This window comes from Pseudorasbora parva, chromosome 22 (assembly GCF_024679245.1).
Source record: "Pseudorasbora parva isolate DD20220531a chromosome 22, ASM2467924v1, whole genome shotgun sequence".
Taxonomy (NCBI): domain Eukaryota; kingdom Metazoa; phylum Chordata; class Actinopteri; order Cypriniformes; family Gobionidae; genus Pseudorasbora; species Pseudorasbora parva.
In genome coordinates, this window is record NC_090193.1 from 34,279,686 (window position 1) to 34,295,773 (window position 16,088).

At 38.3% G+C, this 16,088-nt stretch overlaps 1 protein-coding gene across 13 annotated transcripts in view; it reads right to left on the reverse strand.

Annotated features, from left to right (window-relative positions):
* cacna1da (calcium channel, voltage-dependent, L type, alpha 1D subunit, a) overlaps window positions 1-13,740 on the reverse strand; it is a 118,159-nt gene extending 104,419 nt beyond the window's left edge. For 10 of the 13 annotated variants that reach the window (XM_067430804.1, XM_067430802.1, XM_067430803.1 and 7 more), the window contains exons 1-3: window positions 13,469-13,738; window positions 8,822-9,203; window positions 3,767-3,872 (exon numbers count right to left, since the gene is read on the reverse strand). In XM_067430804.1, the coding sequence (XP_067286905.1) occupies window positions 3,767-3,872; window positions 8,822-9,054 (339 nt within the window). In that variant the 5' untranslated portion in view covers window positions 9,055-9,203; window positions 13,469-13,738. Of the gene's footprint in view, window positions 1-3,766; window positions 3,873-8,821; window positions 9,204-13,468 lie in introns of all 13 variants that reach the window. The other 3 variants (XM_067430794.1, XM_067430793.1, XM_067430801.1) reach the window with 2 other exon arrangements.
* Window positions 13,741-16,088: the final 2,348 nt, after the last annotated feature.

A 16,088-nucleotide genomic window follows, 5' to 3' on the forward strand; every position in this document is an offset into this window, starting at 1 on the left:
GAACCCAACAAATAAATAACTGTCCTAGACATAAGCCTACTTAGCCTACTTCTTCAGGAAAAGTGGCAGGTTCTTCTTTATGTAAAGTAGCTTCTCTGCTTTCTCACATGAAAGTCGGTTCCTCTTCTCATCGATGACATGAGATGCAGCACTAAACACTGCTTCCACACTGCTGACATGTTTGCTGCATAAAGCGCGCGCCTCTCACTCTACGTGGGTTACTATTTGATCGCGTCATTAAAAACGTCATTGTTCGGCAAAAATTATTCAGCCTTTTTACTTATTCGGTTTTTATTATTTCAGTTGCCGAACATTCGGTGCATCCCTAATTAAAATACTGATATTCTGGTCTATATCTCCTCCCTGAACCTCCTGCTGCCCTGTATCTCACTCTTTCATTGGCTGTCGGTCATCGCCGATGTAATTTTCAGTCAGAACGCAGTTCACACAAACTACTGAAATCACGTGACATTGGCGATCCGAATTATGAATCATTCGATTAATTAATTTTGAAATCGGTATATTACTATACAAGTCGTTATTTAGGGGTTTTTTTGCGCACAAAAACTATTCTCGTCGCTTCATAATATGATTGTAGAGCCTCTGTAGTGAGATGGGCTTTGTAACGACGTCTTTAGTGCCTTTATGGGTCTTGAGAGAGGAAATGACATTGGTGTCAATGAAGGCCTTTCTGAGCCATCGGATTTCAACACAAATATCTTCATTTGGTTTCCGAAGATTAACAGAGGTCTTACGGGTGTCGAACAACATTAGGGTAAGTAATTAATGAGAGAATTTTCATTTTTGGTTGAACTAACCCTTTAATACTTTACATTGGTTAAATATTTGCAAAATCCACAGACAGTCGTAAAAAGTGTGGCCATCATCGTATGAAAATCATACACCCGGCGCAATGCGACACCAGGTGCAACGCACTAGTTTTTTGTTAGTTTCAGCCCACCATTTATAATTTTCACGTCTAGCGCTACGTTGCTTAAATAGTAAATGCACTCGGGCTGGTCGCCCATGGGCGTGCTGGTCTAAAAACGAGGTGTGTTCAGGTGCATTGTTGGCGTGTTGCTATTTTAAGGAAGTAAAATCGACTTCCCCAGTGACCAACTAAACCCTGGTCTAAAGTCAACAGTGCAGTATTTTTTGTGTTATTTAAAAGATGCGTTAGTTATATGCGCCCATAGGAGGGTGCACAATGTACATACACTCTGCTTGTTACACATACAGACACTCACAACAACACACAAACATTTGAAAATATTAAAAACAAAAAGATCACTCTCTAGAGAAGCGCTCAGTCTTTACAAATTTCGCCATGCAAATAGCGAATCCGTTATGGTGCAAGCACAACTGGCTTTTAAAGGGAATGGGAGATGAGACTCTGATTGGTTTATTCGACATTATGCACACCCAAAACACACCCATGCTTTATACCACGTGCTCAGATCGGTAAAATAGGGCCCAAGGTCTCCAGAGAGCGACGATGTGTAAGACTACAAATAAAAAAGCACAGTAAAGCCCATCAGAAACATTCCCTGCACAGTTAGAACATTTTAACAAACTTTCAATGTTACAAAAAAAAAGCTAAACAATTCATCAAACACAGCCCCAAAGGGCTTGGGGCAAAAAACCCTGGGTGTAACATCTCTGCCTCCCGTTTCTACTTCCTGACTGAGTTTAAATCACTAAATTAAACCATGCCAGTAGCCACAAGAGCTATTCACAAATCAAGAAGCCCTTGCGCTGAGCTCCACTCCGCCACAAGATCGAACAGCTGTCTTATCTCAACTCACAATCGTCCTCTCGGTCCAATGCACGGCGAAGAACATCCGCCCCCTCCAAACCAAATCTGCGATCCAAATGCTCCGCTTGTCTAAATATAAATCTAAAGAGTGCAGAATCACATCAATTGAACTGTACAGGCGAAGCACTTTGCCGACAGGAAGAGAAGCAAGTTTGAAAAGAAAATGTCTGAGCTGAGCATGCATCTGTTCTCAGAAAAGATCATCGGGATTATAATGAGGCAGATTTTCCTCTATGTCCTTCCAAGAATATACACTTAAGCCCCGTTTCCACCACAGGAACTTTACCCAGGAACTAGGAACTTTGGGTGGTACTTCGTGTGTTTAGACCGCAGGAACCAGGGTATAAATGAAGTTCCGGGTAAATATTTCCCCCTCCAAACGGCCCTGCTCGCGGGGTAGTACTTTTTCAAAGTTCAGGAACTTTCGAGGGCGGGACTTGGGCGCTGAACATGCTGATTGGTTGAGCTCACGCAGCATTTAGGTTTAACTCGGCATTTTTAAAAGTCTTACACGCCGCGGCCGCGCTCATGTTGACAAGAGAGGAAAGTTAATTTTTCTGAGGGGTTAACTTTTTATTTCGTAAATTATAAGATAATGAAGATAATGTTGGAGTAATGACACAGCGTATATTGCCCCAGGCAGTTTTTAACTTTAACTGCGCCTGACAGAAGAATTATTATTTTTTCTGAGATGATTATTTAAACAAATAAATAGCTTATAATAACTAAATCCACTAAATCTTTCAATCGGTACACACAAAAATGATTACTGTCCGCTAGGGCTGTCATTTTTGAAAAAAATCTAATTCGAACGGATATCAAATATCAAGCAAGGCATTCGAATATATTCAATTATCTACAACGCCGTCATCTCCAGCGCCTGGAATGTGTTTACGGATGCCATAGCAACTCTCAACGGCCACCAGGACTTTACGGTTTTATAAAAGCTATTCATTTGTTGTAAAGTGTAATAATCATCTCAGAAAAAAATAATTCTAATGTCAGGCGCAGTTGAAGAAGTTGATTGTTTGCTTACGGCTTAGGGACAGTGTCATTATGCCAACATTATCTTCATAACTTCTTATGAAATAAAAAGATTATCCCTCAGAAAAATGTATTTTCCTCTCTTGTCAACATGCTTGGTGCATGAGCACGACGTGTGCTCTTCAGTGGTGAAGGCGCGCGCTGTTATCACATAAGGACGCACACTCAAAAGTAATCCGGTCAGGTCATTTACATGGTGGAATGTTTCGTTTGATCGATTCATGAAAAGATTTTTCCATCTCAAAACGATTACAATTTCATTCAGTTTGGGCATTTTTATTACGATTGAGGTGTTTATATGGAGCATTTTCCTTCAGGTTGGACTTTTAAACTGATTGCAGTGCTCCATGTAAACGCACCGAAAGTAAAAAAAAAAATTGCGCTACATGGCACTTTAAAAACCGGATAGTTTATTTATAGTTCGATTACGGATATTTCACGTCATCTTCGAATGCATATCGAAAAGTGACAGCCCTTGTCCGTCACTGGCTGGAGAAACAGTCGCGTGCAGTCCTACATCACCGGACTAATTTGCCTAATCTTCTCGGAACTTTATCGCGGTCGAAACGCAGACAGCTGCAGGTCTGGGGGGGAGAAAAGTTCCTGTAAAAAAGTTCCTGGTACAAATTGTTCCGGGTAATTTTGGTGGAAACGGGGCTTTATAATCACAATGCCGTGGCCCTGTTTGAGGGGAGAAAGACATTCGCCTGTTCACGAAGGAACAAATTATTATGAAACGGCCTGGTTGACTAACAATATTTGGTCTTTATTTAAGCAAACTCTTGCCAAAAAAGGTCCTCATCTTCAGATGTACTCACCAGTTAATGTGAGTGTGGGGTTTGGGGGTCATGGCAGGGGTCAAGCTGGAACACAAAAAAGGTCAAAAGGTTGAAGTTATTTACTCACCAGGTCGTGGTTGGTTGAGTTGGAATCATCTTCGGGAAAGGGGATGTATACAGCTAAGGCCATGCAGTTGGCGAAAATCGCTATCAATATAAAGATATCAAATGGCCTGAGATGAAAGTTAAGGAATAGAACAAACAGAATATTACATATTAAAAGTTAGAGGCAGTTAATATACACAGATTTAGCCATTCTTGATAAGAATTACAAGTAAAATTAGCTACTGGAATCAATCAAATAAGACAAGGTTTGACAGTTCTGTACATCAAAAGCTAGAGAAAACTAATTCAAATGTCAAATCGAATATCAGGTCATCCCTTGAATTTGCAAATGGAATTTGAAAACCCATTAATAAACAAGGCTCGAAAGCAAAAATGTGTAATGTGTAAAAAATAAAAGGTTTTTATTATATAAAAAACAACAGCGATTATAACCTAATATTTTTACTATTCCAAACCATTCTAATGTATGCCTCCAAGACTATAACAAGTTAGTCTCAACCCTAAACGCCAATGACGGCTGAACATCTAACGCATGAGGTACACAAAGTAGGAAAATATTCAGGAGTTTCAAAGTTGTCACTGATTGGTTGAATTCTACAGGATTTCCTATAGGACATGTGTGTGGCATTCTTTAACGGCCTGCCTAGATTTTTTTTGTTTTGTTACTTTTACATTATTGAAGATTCTCAGAACAATATCTACACACATTTCCAATCAATTTCTAAGGTCTTTTGCAAGGTTTTTGAATGAATGATTTATTAGTTGCACGCCACACTGTCATTGTAGGGACATTTCACATTTTCACGCCCCTAAGCATGGCATTGAAAAACAAACTCTGATTGGTTGCTTTGGTGGTCAGTCAGACGGCCTCTTAGGTTTTCTTTGTCCAATGAAAGCTGCTATGTAGCTATATGACCATAAATATGTAAACATAGATGTCTTATTCCATCGCTCCAGGGACACACGCCATCTTCCAGCAGCAACAGTCAGCAAATCGTCACTCATACTAAGAATCAATGATGCTACAACATTGCGCAGCTTCTGGTTGTGAAGCAACAGAAGAAATGGGATAATCTTTCACATGTGAGAATGTGTTTGTTTGTGTCTTTATATGTATTAACTTAATATTACATGTTTTGCTATGGTACTTTAATGTTTTTACTTTTACTATGGTAACTTTTTAATGTCTTAGTTTAGCAAAATTGTTCAAATTAAATATGTCAACTTACTCTCGAATGTTCACGGACCTCTCCAATATGGTGGGCCGCTTACTTACGGTGGCCCATTGAGACGGCCGTTAATCTATGTACATATATCTATGGTCCAACCTTCTGCCGTCCGTCTTAAGGTCTGGCTATGCGACACTAATAACAATATATAGCAATAACAGTATAGCTAGGTACCTGCATTTCCTTGGTGACAATTAATTAGCAGAATTCAAACAAATAAGGAAAACAATGATATTCAAAACATTACAGTAAACAAAAGCTACTAAAGAAAACATATAATTGAAATATTCAACAATCTCTGACGCCCCTGTGCATCTGTATATTATTACTAACCCCAGCTAAATCTCGTCGTGTGTTTGGTCAAGAGGGTCAGAAGGAAATAGCAGTGAGAAGCTACTTGCATGTGTTTTAACAGCAAAAAGTCCATCACAACAGTACTGACTCAGCCGCTCTGCTTTCCTGCAAGTGAGACACAAATTGTAAATAAAACTGGTGTGAGTCAGAGGACCTGAAAATGCTGCAGTCTACATTAAACATTCGACATAACATAAATCTATACCCTGCATTCACAACAGTGCATCATTTTGTGTCAAGGGAACATTTTGTGCTAGATTGAGAGTTGTCTCGCATTACTCTCTCATTACTTTTTGCACTCACTTAATGCATTTTTTAAATCCAGTACAACGCAATGTTCTAATTTTACACTGCTAAATACTCTTATTAGGCCATGAGCTAGGACACTAAAATGTTGGATTATGCGACATTCAGGGGAAGTTCTCTTTGACTTTCCTATTGTTCCCTTGAGTAAAGACGGATAACTTTGAACGAATATTCCGTTGACATTAGCTGAAGAACGCTTGTTCATAACTTTAAAGGCCCATTGAAGCTCCTTGAAATGTGCAGCATTATTCAAGACAGGGTGGACATATCAAACCTTTTTTTTTAAATAGCCAATAGGGTTCGTTTATATCACAGTTCGGCCAGAGCCGTTGAGCTTGGTAAAGCCGCAGTTTCCTCCTAATCTCTAACCGTTTCTCCTCCTAATCTCCTCCATATCGCTTTAAAGTATTCCATGCAGAATTGAAATGAGTCCGATATGTTTTGTGGTCTGCGCCGACTCATGCATATGATCCGCTCTGTGCTATCGTGTTTCTGGACAGAAGCAGACCGTGTGTGTGAGTGCTGCAGCAGTTCACGTGACACTGACGTAAAGCCAGTCTTCATTCACCCCAATGGAAGGCATATTTACACTCTCTGAATCCCTAACCCCTATATAATGCCCTATGTGCCATTCACCATGTAGAAAACAGTAAACATCTGAACAGTGACTGATTTTAGCCGCATGGGATGGGATGCTTTAGATTCTAGAGAGCATTTGATTAGACAGAAAATTAAGAGATTAAGTTTTGAAGGCTAAGATCTTCTTAATGTGAATTGTGTCATTGTTTTGGAGCACACTAGCTTATCGATAACAGTAAGACTAACATATTCATACTAAAAGCCAAAAAACTTCCATTTTGATTTCATGGGGACTTTAAGAGAACCTTGCCAGAACATTGTTAAAGTTCTGAGAACATTCCCTGTTAGCTGGGAAGTTGATAGCGCTAGGGCAACATTAGCTTTTACATGTTCCAACACAAATGTTCACATCTGCAATGCTTTTTTTCACTGTACATTATATTGTATGACAACAACAAAAGAGACTTTCTGGGCTATAGGCCTTAGGTTAAACACCATGCTAAATTTAACAGATGAAAACAATCCTGTAAGGGATGTACGATTTTACAATGGCACGCACTATTAAGGTCCAAGATCACGTAATTTTACAACTTTCAAAACTGTTTTACTCACAGCTAAACAGTCACTTGTAAGACAACAGTACAATCCATTAAACATACTGTATTCTATCCCTCACAGCCTCGTTTTCATTCCTTTCAAAAAATTAAATGTGGCTCTACCTTGACTATAGATCCTCTCTCGTAGAGATCTACAGCTTGGAAGCATAGCGCCTTTATCTTCCCCATGTGGCCAGGGAACAGATGTTCCTTTCAAAGCTCAGCTATACACGCTGACTTGCGCTTGAGATTAAGGTGCTCCTCACTGCAGGGGACACAGTTTCTCTCTAATAAAGACCACCAGACAAGCTTCTACTGGAGATCACAAACTGAGATGTCTGCTTTAGACACAAAGGTGGACTACTTTCATTTGTTTACCTGTTCTCTTGATGATTCGCTCAATTACTTCAACCTGCCTTCCCCTATTTTCAGCACAGGCCACAAGCAAACCACAACATATGCTAGTTTTCCTGAGGAATAATGCCAGAAGAACATTCAAAGCGTATTTACAAACAACAAACTCTGCGCTGACCACCATTTTTACCACAAGCTCGTAGGGCTGGACGGCTCGTAGGGCTGGATATCGAGTTTGTACAATATATCAATATATTTTAAGAGGCAACGCATCTGAAAAATAGTAGAGTAGGTCTACACAGAATGAATGCAAGGAAAGTGCATGATACAATTTGTCCTCAACATGACACATGCTTTATATTAAGGGCTTCAAAATAACTGGATATAGTTGGATATAGTTAACCCGTGTAGTTCAAAGCAGATTGCCCTGTCAGATGCTCTGAGAGAGATCAGATAACTGTTACTTGTGCTGACTGACAGATGAATACTCGTGCTGTTTAATGCGTTTAAAATGTGGTGCTTTCCTCAGTGAATAACTTACATTTCACAGGGACATTCTCCATCTGAAAACGTTAGAAAGTCCTGCAAATATGTCCATTGTGTTGTCCGGAGAGGACGAGCCTTCTAAAAGTAATGCTGGCTTCCATGAAAGAGCGCCGTCGCGGGCATGCGCGGCAAACAGACGGAGCGCAATAGAATAGGAACGCAATAATTCTGACTAAAATATACATGTTTCTAAAATACTTCATACATTAATAAATGTGCCATATGTTGAATTTTAAACCTACAAGTAAGTATATGTGTATGAGAATGATCATTATAATGGAGTAATATATAAAATATAGGCTAATATACTTTTGTTTTTATTTTCATTTTTAGTTTAGTGAATGTAAAATATAATATATATATAATATAATTTTTTTTTTTTTTTTTTAGATCGTAAAACCTCAATTTGCTCGAAAAATATTGCATGGCCTACATTACATTCACAGTATTTGTTTATAGCCTTCATATCAACATTGTTTTTAGGACATCACTGGATGTGAAAGAGAATTATGATTAAAGATTAACTTTATTCAACCAAAAAGTACAGCGATATGATTTTTTGCTCATATCGCCCAGCCCTACAAGCTCGAATGCGAAAATATACTCCAATCCACTGCACATAGCCTACAGCAATAGTTCACACAAAAATGAACATTCTGTCATAACCCCGTATGCCATTTTTCCCGTGAAACACAACCAGAATATTTGAGACCCTTTTCTATCAGCCATGACATTTTGCTAGCCAAACCCTGGAGTTAGCATTTTAGCACTTGGTGCTCCAGCGACCAGGGATTGTTTCATGGGGTTTTGGGTCAAATGCCTGAAATAAGGTCGTGATGTTAAAATACATTAGTAATGCTGCTCCCGCTAACAAGTGGCTAAAATGGAACTACATAAGGAAGTCAAACTTCATCACACTGAACAGGAAAACTCTTCTACTAACTAGTATTCTTTTACAGCCTTGTGTGTGTGTATACAATCGCACTTATTCTAAAACAGACTTTCAGGTAATTTTTTTTTTTAAATCAAGAGTCAAGACTGAAAAACACCTCAAGAATTTTGCTATTGGTCGATGTTGACAGTAAAGGATACTTCCATTCCACAAGGCTGATACAGGCCCGGCGGATGGGGTTGTTGAGGTTGAGGCAGAATAGAGCTCTCTGCGGCCGAGTGTTGGCCGAACTGCCCTGTTTTTTGCTCTTGGCATACTGCTGCCGCTTCTTCTGGGCCAACGAGCCGGCCGGTACCACCGAAGGTACAGGCACGGAGACTGCGGAGGGCGCGGCAGGAGTCGCAGCAGGCGCAGCAGGGCCGTTGGCGCTCATGGTGCGGGCGTGGACCTGAGCAGGGCGTCCACCAGCATGGGCCTGCCAGGGGAGAGGGCACAGGGGTGGGCGCTGGAGCAGAGGGTCTCACCAACAGGCTGGCACGTCACCAGAGAGAGGGACTCTGGTACTGCTGGCATAATTTGCCTCTGTAAAAGATAGAGAGGAGAGTAAGAGGATGCGTGTGGTCTGAAAGAGAGAACACGAGAAAGCGCAGAGAATATAGTAGGAGGCTGTGCAGTGACTTCCTTCACCGCTACATTATATTATGCAACAATGTGGGTGTAAGACTAAAAGATGCATACAGTATGTCTTTGGGTCTAAAGGCCAGTGTCTCAACCAAGCTTTGCGAGCAGTCCAACGTGTGAAAGACGTGGGCCTAAACATAAAAAACTAAATTTAAAAGGAATAGCTTACCTAAATATGAAAATGATGTTATTATTTACTCACTTTCATGTTGAAAAAAAATCACCATAAAAGTGGCCCTTAGGACTCAATACACTATATTTCATGCTTTATGAAAGAGGATTAGACTAAAATTGAAGTTGTTTTTAGTTAATGCATTAACTAGCAATAGCAATGAGCAATACATCTGAAATATATATATAATATAATAACATCAATGTATTAGCAAATGTTGAAATTAACATTAAAGCTACACTGTGTAACTTTTTTAGTTTATTCTTAGCTAAAAACACTTAGTTCTTTCAAAAATATGTGCTCATTAATGTATATTTACTTCTTTCACGTAATAAAGTATTCTCGTAAGTTTATAATATGCCATTGAAAATACATACGGGTGAGGGGTTCGAATGCCGGTCGCCATGTTGGCCCTCTATCTTGAAAGTACATTAGCCAAAGAGGGACATACCCTTAAATTCAAGCTTTGCCTTTCACGTTTTAACACTCGATTAAATCTTGGACTAAATCAGCCACCGTAGAAGTTCAAACAAAATCAGAATTGAGAGGAACAGAAACTAATATTCACTGAATGGTCATATACCTTTACACCGCTAGATGGGGGAAAATATCACACAGTGTAGCTTTAATAAAGATTATTATGTTTAAGGAGCATTTTTCATTGTTAGTTCATGTTAACTAATGTTTAAAATGAACCTTACTGTGAAGTGTTAAAGGAATATTTTACCCAAAAATGAAAAGTCTGTCATTAATTAATCGCCCTCATGTCGTTCCAAACCCATACAACTTTCGTTCATCTTCTGGAAAACACAAATGGAAATCTTTTTGATGAAATCTGAGAGATTTCTGTACCATAGACAGCTACGCATCTACCACTTTGATCCTTCAAAACCTTCATAAAGAGATTGTAAAACCACCCATATGAATTGAGGGGTTTAGTCAAAATTTTCTGACAACACTAAAATCGCTTTATAAACAAACTGATTTTAGTCTTTTATTCACATATTAACATTCATTAACTCATATTTCAGTTGTGGTAAACAGAATCTCAAGCATGTTTGCTTGACGTGTGAGAACCAATGAGGTTCATTCTCGTGTTACTCATCATGTTTGAGCTTCAGCAAAAACCAATGAGGTTCCTTCTTGTTTTACGCATCATGTTTGGGCTTCAGCAAGAGCCAATGAGGTTCATTCTTGTGTCATGCAGCACATTGGAGCTTCAGCAAGAACCAATAAGGTTTGTTCTCATGTTATGAAGCATGTTTGAGCTTCTGCAAGAACCAATGAGGTTTGTTCTCGCGCATCAATAGCAAGGACATTTAAGTTTATGCTTATGTTTGCTGATGTTAAAGGACAACTCCGGTGAGAAATGACCCTAGGGGTAATGAACAGATGGTTACCGAGTAGATCGTTCTCTGGGATGCGTTTTCATGAAAATCAAATGTAAAGAGTTTTATCTCTAAAAACAGATTAGCTTATAACGCTAGTCTATGGGGCACAGGGTAAGTGAAATTAAATCGCTAGTTAATACCACTAACAAGGCTCAAAATAGCCTCACACTAACACAGTAGCATAATGAGGGTCCCTATGCAAACTGAAGGATTGAGAACTTTGTAAGTCTCCAAACAGTTTAATAAGAAGATACTTTATAAAGACAGTGCATTACGTGTTTACGGTCAGGCGCCATCTTGGAAAACAGTCTCGACAAGTCGAGCCACGAACGCTGTGCTATGTGAGCTGATAGATAGGAATTTTGTTTGTGAAATCTAATTACATGGACATTGTTATCTTTATTTATTTATTTTCTCTGTCACGTTCAGTGCTTTCTTACGGAAAACAATGGACCATATTATATTCCAAGTCACAGTTCATCACTTAGCAGAGCGTTTGTGGTTTGACTAGTCGAGACTGTTTTCCAAGATGGCTGCTGTCTGTAAATACGTAATGTGTTTATAGAGTATATTCTTATTAAAATGTTTGTACACTTACAAAGTTATCAATGCTTTGGTTTGCATGTAGGGACCCTCATTATGCTACCGTGCTAGTACGAGGCTATTTTGAGCCTTGTTAGTGGTATTAACTAGCCATTTAATTTCACTTATCCTGTGCCCCATAGACAAGCGTTATAAGCTAATCTGTTTTTAGAGATAAAACTCGTTACATTTGATTTTCATGAAAACACATAGAACAATCGACTCGGAACCCATCAGTTATTACCCAGTTATTAGGTTAATTTCTCACCGGAGTTGTCCTTTAATATGTGAATTAAAGCCTAAATTCAATCTGTTAATCATATAAAGTGATTGAGTCTCTTCAGAAAATTTTGACTAAATGGCACAATTCATATGGGTTGGTTTACCATCTCTTTATGAATATTTTGAAGCGTCAAAGTGGTAGTTGTATATCTGTCGTCAATGGAGAAATAGAAATCTCTCAGATTTCATTAAAATCTTAATTGTGTTCAGAAGATGAACGAAAGTCTTACAGATTTGCAACGACATGAGGGTGAGTAATTTAACAGAATTAGATTTTATCTTTATTCAATCTGAACTGCCTTATCATGTATGAAATGTATATTATATCTTATGTATCATGATACGTAACAAAAAACATTTGCCATCAAACAATATATTTGTCACAATATGTAAATATTGACATAATTGTTGTTTTATTGCTTCAAATAGAAAATCAAAACCATGAAACCAGCAGCATCTAATTCTGAAAAGTCAAAGGTAGTGCAACAAGACTATACGGGGACCATATACAATGTACCAGTGTAAACTAAAAATATCATACAATTTCTCATAAACTGAAGACAGCTTAAAGCAAACCAGGGCAGCAAAAAAGAAAGGCAAATCATGCCTCTTAAATGACAGAGGTATTATTAGGATAATGTCACAAAAAAGTTACAGCCTGTGGAAAAATCAATGCGTGTAGCGTGACCCAATGAAAACCAGCCTGCAAAGAGATGCATTGTGGCAGAGAATCACACTAGCAACATCCCCACAAACAAACACACATTATCCGCAAACAACAGCAAAGAAAATCATCATCTGCATTCATATACAAGCATGCAACAACAACAAAAAAAACACACATCCAAGCTTATGTGAGCCACAAATGTCACTCATATACATCAGAGTCCTTGAACCACTAGGCCCCGCAGAGGAAATGAAGACATGCATGGAAAGGTCATATCGCCTGTATACATTTCCCTTTAAGCGTATTTGTCTCCCATCGGTTCGTGAAAACCTAAGACATCGCATCCAAATAGCCTATGTCAAATTCAAGCCAATGCTCAGCTGTCGTTGCATACACAATAAGTGTTAATCTTAACACTAATCAACTGCAGTGTATCCTCTACTGGCTCGTTTATTAGATATGTTTGTCATTCTAACGTCACGCATGACAATAAATGATGCATAATGATAATGAAATGGTTCCTTCGTTTACAATCGGGCGTCCATAGATACTAAACGTTGACGTTTAAACTATCATGAAGGACAATGACACATTAACATCGCATAGCAATGATGCATTTATGTGCATATATTTTATGACAGACTACACATAATTAATGCCTATTAATAAAGAGGCTCCTGGATTTAATGCAACAACTAGCGTTTCTTCCCCTCCAAAAAATTATATATTCCACATATACATATATATATATATATATATATATATATATATATATATATATATATATATATATATATATATATATATATATTGCGGACTTTATTTAGATCATGCCAAAGATCCTCAGTTACAACAGCTGCGACTGTTCATTTCTTTAAAAAAACGACTGATTATGACAAGCAGAGACAACATCAAAGGTCTAACGGGAGCAAAACGAGCGCAAAATCCACCGCATCAGCATCATCAGCATCTTTTCAGGTCTGACACAGATGCACAATGAATGCACTCCATCATTTGTTAAGCAGATCCATTTTAACCAGAAACTCGCCAGGCCGCTGCGTGAATATCGTACCTTTGATGAGGTCTTTCCTTTCAGCTGAGGGTGATGGTGATGTTTCGGCTTATATCCAGAGATAAAACTCCGACATCGATTAAAACGCTCAGGTCCGATCTGACACGTTAAATTCAAATTCATCAGTGTGCATTCGTTATTTTGCGCGTGAGAGAGCGCGAGAGCTTCCTCGCGTTCGGCGCGCGTTGCCCGTGTTGAAGCGTCACGCGGCGTCGGTGAACGGTGAAATGAGCTGAACTCCCCCTCTGGCTGTGCACGCACGAACCGCGCTTACTTTAGTGACGAGGACTCTGAATCTTTTAAAGAATCGGTTCGCTCAAATGGATCATCTCACTTGAGTCATCACAGTTGCTCCCAATGCCTCCCAATGGGATCTTTTCATTTTTTTGTTGTTGTAAAATCCTTTTTTTTTTATTGTGTGAAATTGATTATTTCAACAATGTTAATATAAAAATGCTGTTAATAGCTTGTTCACAATAGTAGGCTAAATAAATAGATTAATTCTAAAATGCCGAATTGTGTTGATTGTTCTCACACTATTTCACTATTTTTACTAAAACGAATCAATGATTAGTTCACTTAAGTCATATATATATATATATATATATATATATATATATATATATATATATATATATATATATATATATAATTCAAAATAAATATTTTTTTCTTCATACATATGGTAGAATAGCCTACATAAAAAATATAAAAGGAATTAGTTCACCCAAATGAAAATTCTGTTATTAACTACTCACCCTCATGTAATTTTCAATGACATGTCATGTCAATTGTTGAATAAAGTCGTTATTTTTGTTTGTTTGTTGCCCAAAAAAGTATTCCCGTCCCTTTATAAATAAAAATAAGGTTGAACCACTAGAGTCACATGGACTATTTTAACAACTCTGGAACTTGGAAGTGTTAATATCTGTCTATGGAGGGGTCAGAAAATTCTCGGATTTCATCAAAAATATCTTCATTTTTGTTTTGGAAGATGGACGGTCTTACGGGTTTAGGACGACATAAGGGTGTGATGACATCATTTTCATTTTTGGGTGAACTAACCCTTTAAAATAAAATAATTTTGCACAAGCCAATAACCAATCAAAAGTCAAAGTTAACCATTTAAGCCAATCAGCTTACAGCACCTCATGAATGCGTCAACAAACCTGCTTGTAGTGGTTAATTTGAAGACGGAAAAAACAGGTGAAGAGACACTTTCAAATTTAGCCAAATGAAAATAATTGATGACTGAATGACAGGTCCATATAGAAATTTGCCATAATAAAGGGTTGAAAAGTTCCTCTTCGCACAGGTGAGTAGGCTAGATGCTAAATGGGTTGAAGCTCTGTAGCCTATTAATGTTTATTGTATTAAGAGGATAGCCTATTTGTGTACGTAAGCATAATTGTAAGCAAATATGAGAGAGAGAGAGAGAGAGAGAGAGAGAGAGAGAGAGAGAGAGAGAGAGAGAGAGAGAGAGAGAGAGAGAGAGAGAGAGAGAGAGAGAGAGAGCGAGCTATTTGGGTCTATCAATATTAAATCACACATCAGCCTCCCTGAACAATTCAATATGGCCTTCCTATTGTGTCACAATTTGTGTTTATTTTTAAACATTGTTAACTAACAAACATATTAACAGTAAAAATTATCGTTATGCAAATCATTCATATAAATTGTTCTTAATATTATATACAATATTGTTTACAAATGATACATCTACTCAAGGATCAGTAGGCTACTTATGAATCATTTAAACTGAATCTTCAACAAGAATTGGTTGAGTGATTAATTTGTGAATCAGACATCGATTAGGCGAACTAAATTCTGGAAACTGTTAAATCCATCCATCCATCCATCCATCTATCTATCTATCTCTACACTCACCTAAAGGATTATTGGGAACACCTGTTCAATTTGTCATTAATGCAATTATATATTAGGAATTATTAGGATAGGAACCCCCATACTAATACTGTGTTTGACCCCCTTTCGCCTTCAGAACTGCCTTAATTCTACGTGGCATTAATTCAACAAGGTGCTGAAAGCATTCTTTAGAAATGTTGGCCCATATTGATAGGATAGCATCTTGCGGTTGATGGAGATTTGTGGGATGCACATCCAGGGCACGAAGCTCCCGTTCCCCCACATCCCAAAGATGCTCTATTGGGTTGAGATCTGGTGACTGTGAGGGCCATTTTAGTACAGTGAACTCATTGCCATGTTCAAGAAAACAATTTGAAATTATTTGAGCTTTGTGACATGGTGCATTATCCTGCTGGAAGTAGCCAACAGAGGAAGGGTACATGGTGGTCATAAAGCGCTGGAAATTGTTGGAAACAATGCTCAGGTAGGCCGTTGCATTTAAACGATGCCCAGTTGGCACTAAGGAGCCTAAAGTGTGTCAAAGAAAACATCCCCCACACCATTACACCACCAGCAGCCTGCACAGTGGTAACAAGGCATGATGGATCCATATTCTCATTCTGTTTACACCAAATTCTAACTCTGCCATCTGAATGTCTCAACAGAAATCGAGACTCATCAGGCCAGGCAACATTTTTCCAGTCTTCACTTTTCACAGTTTCAATTTTAAAATAGAATTAGTGAAATAAATCAA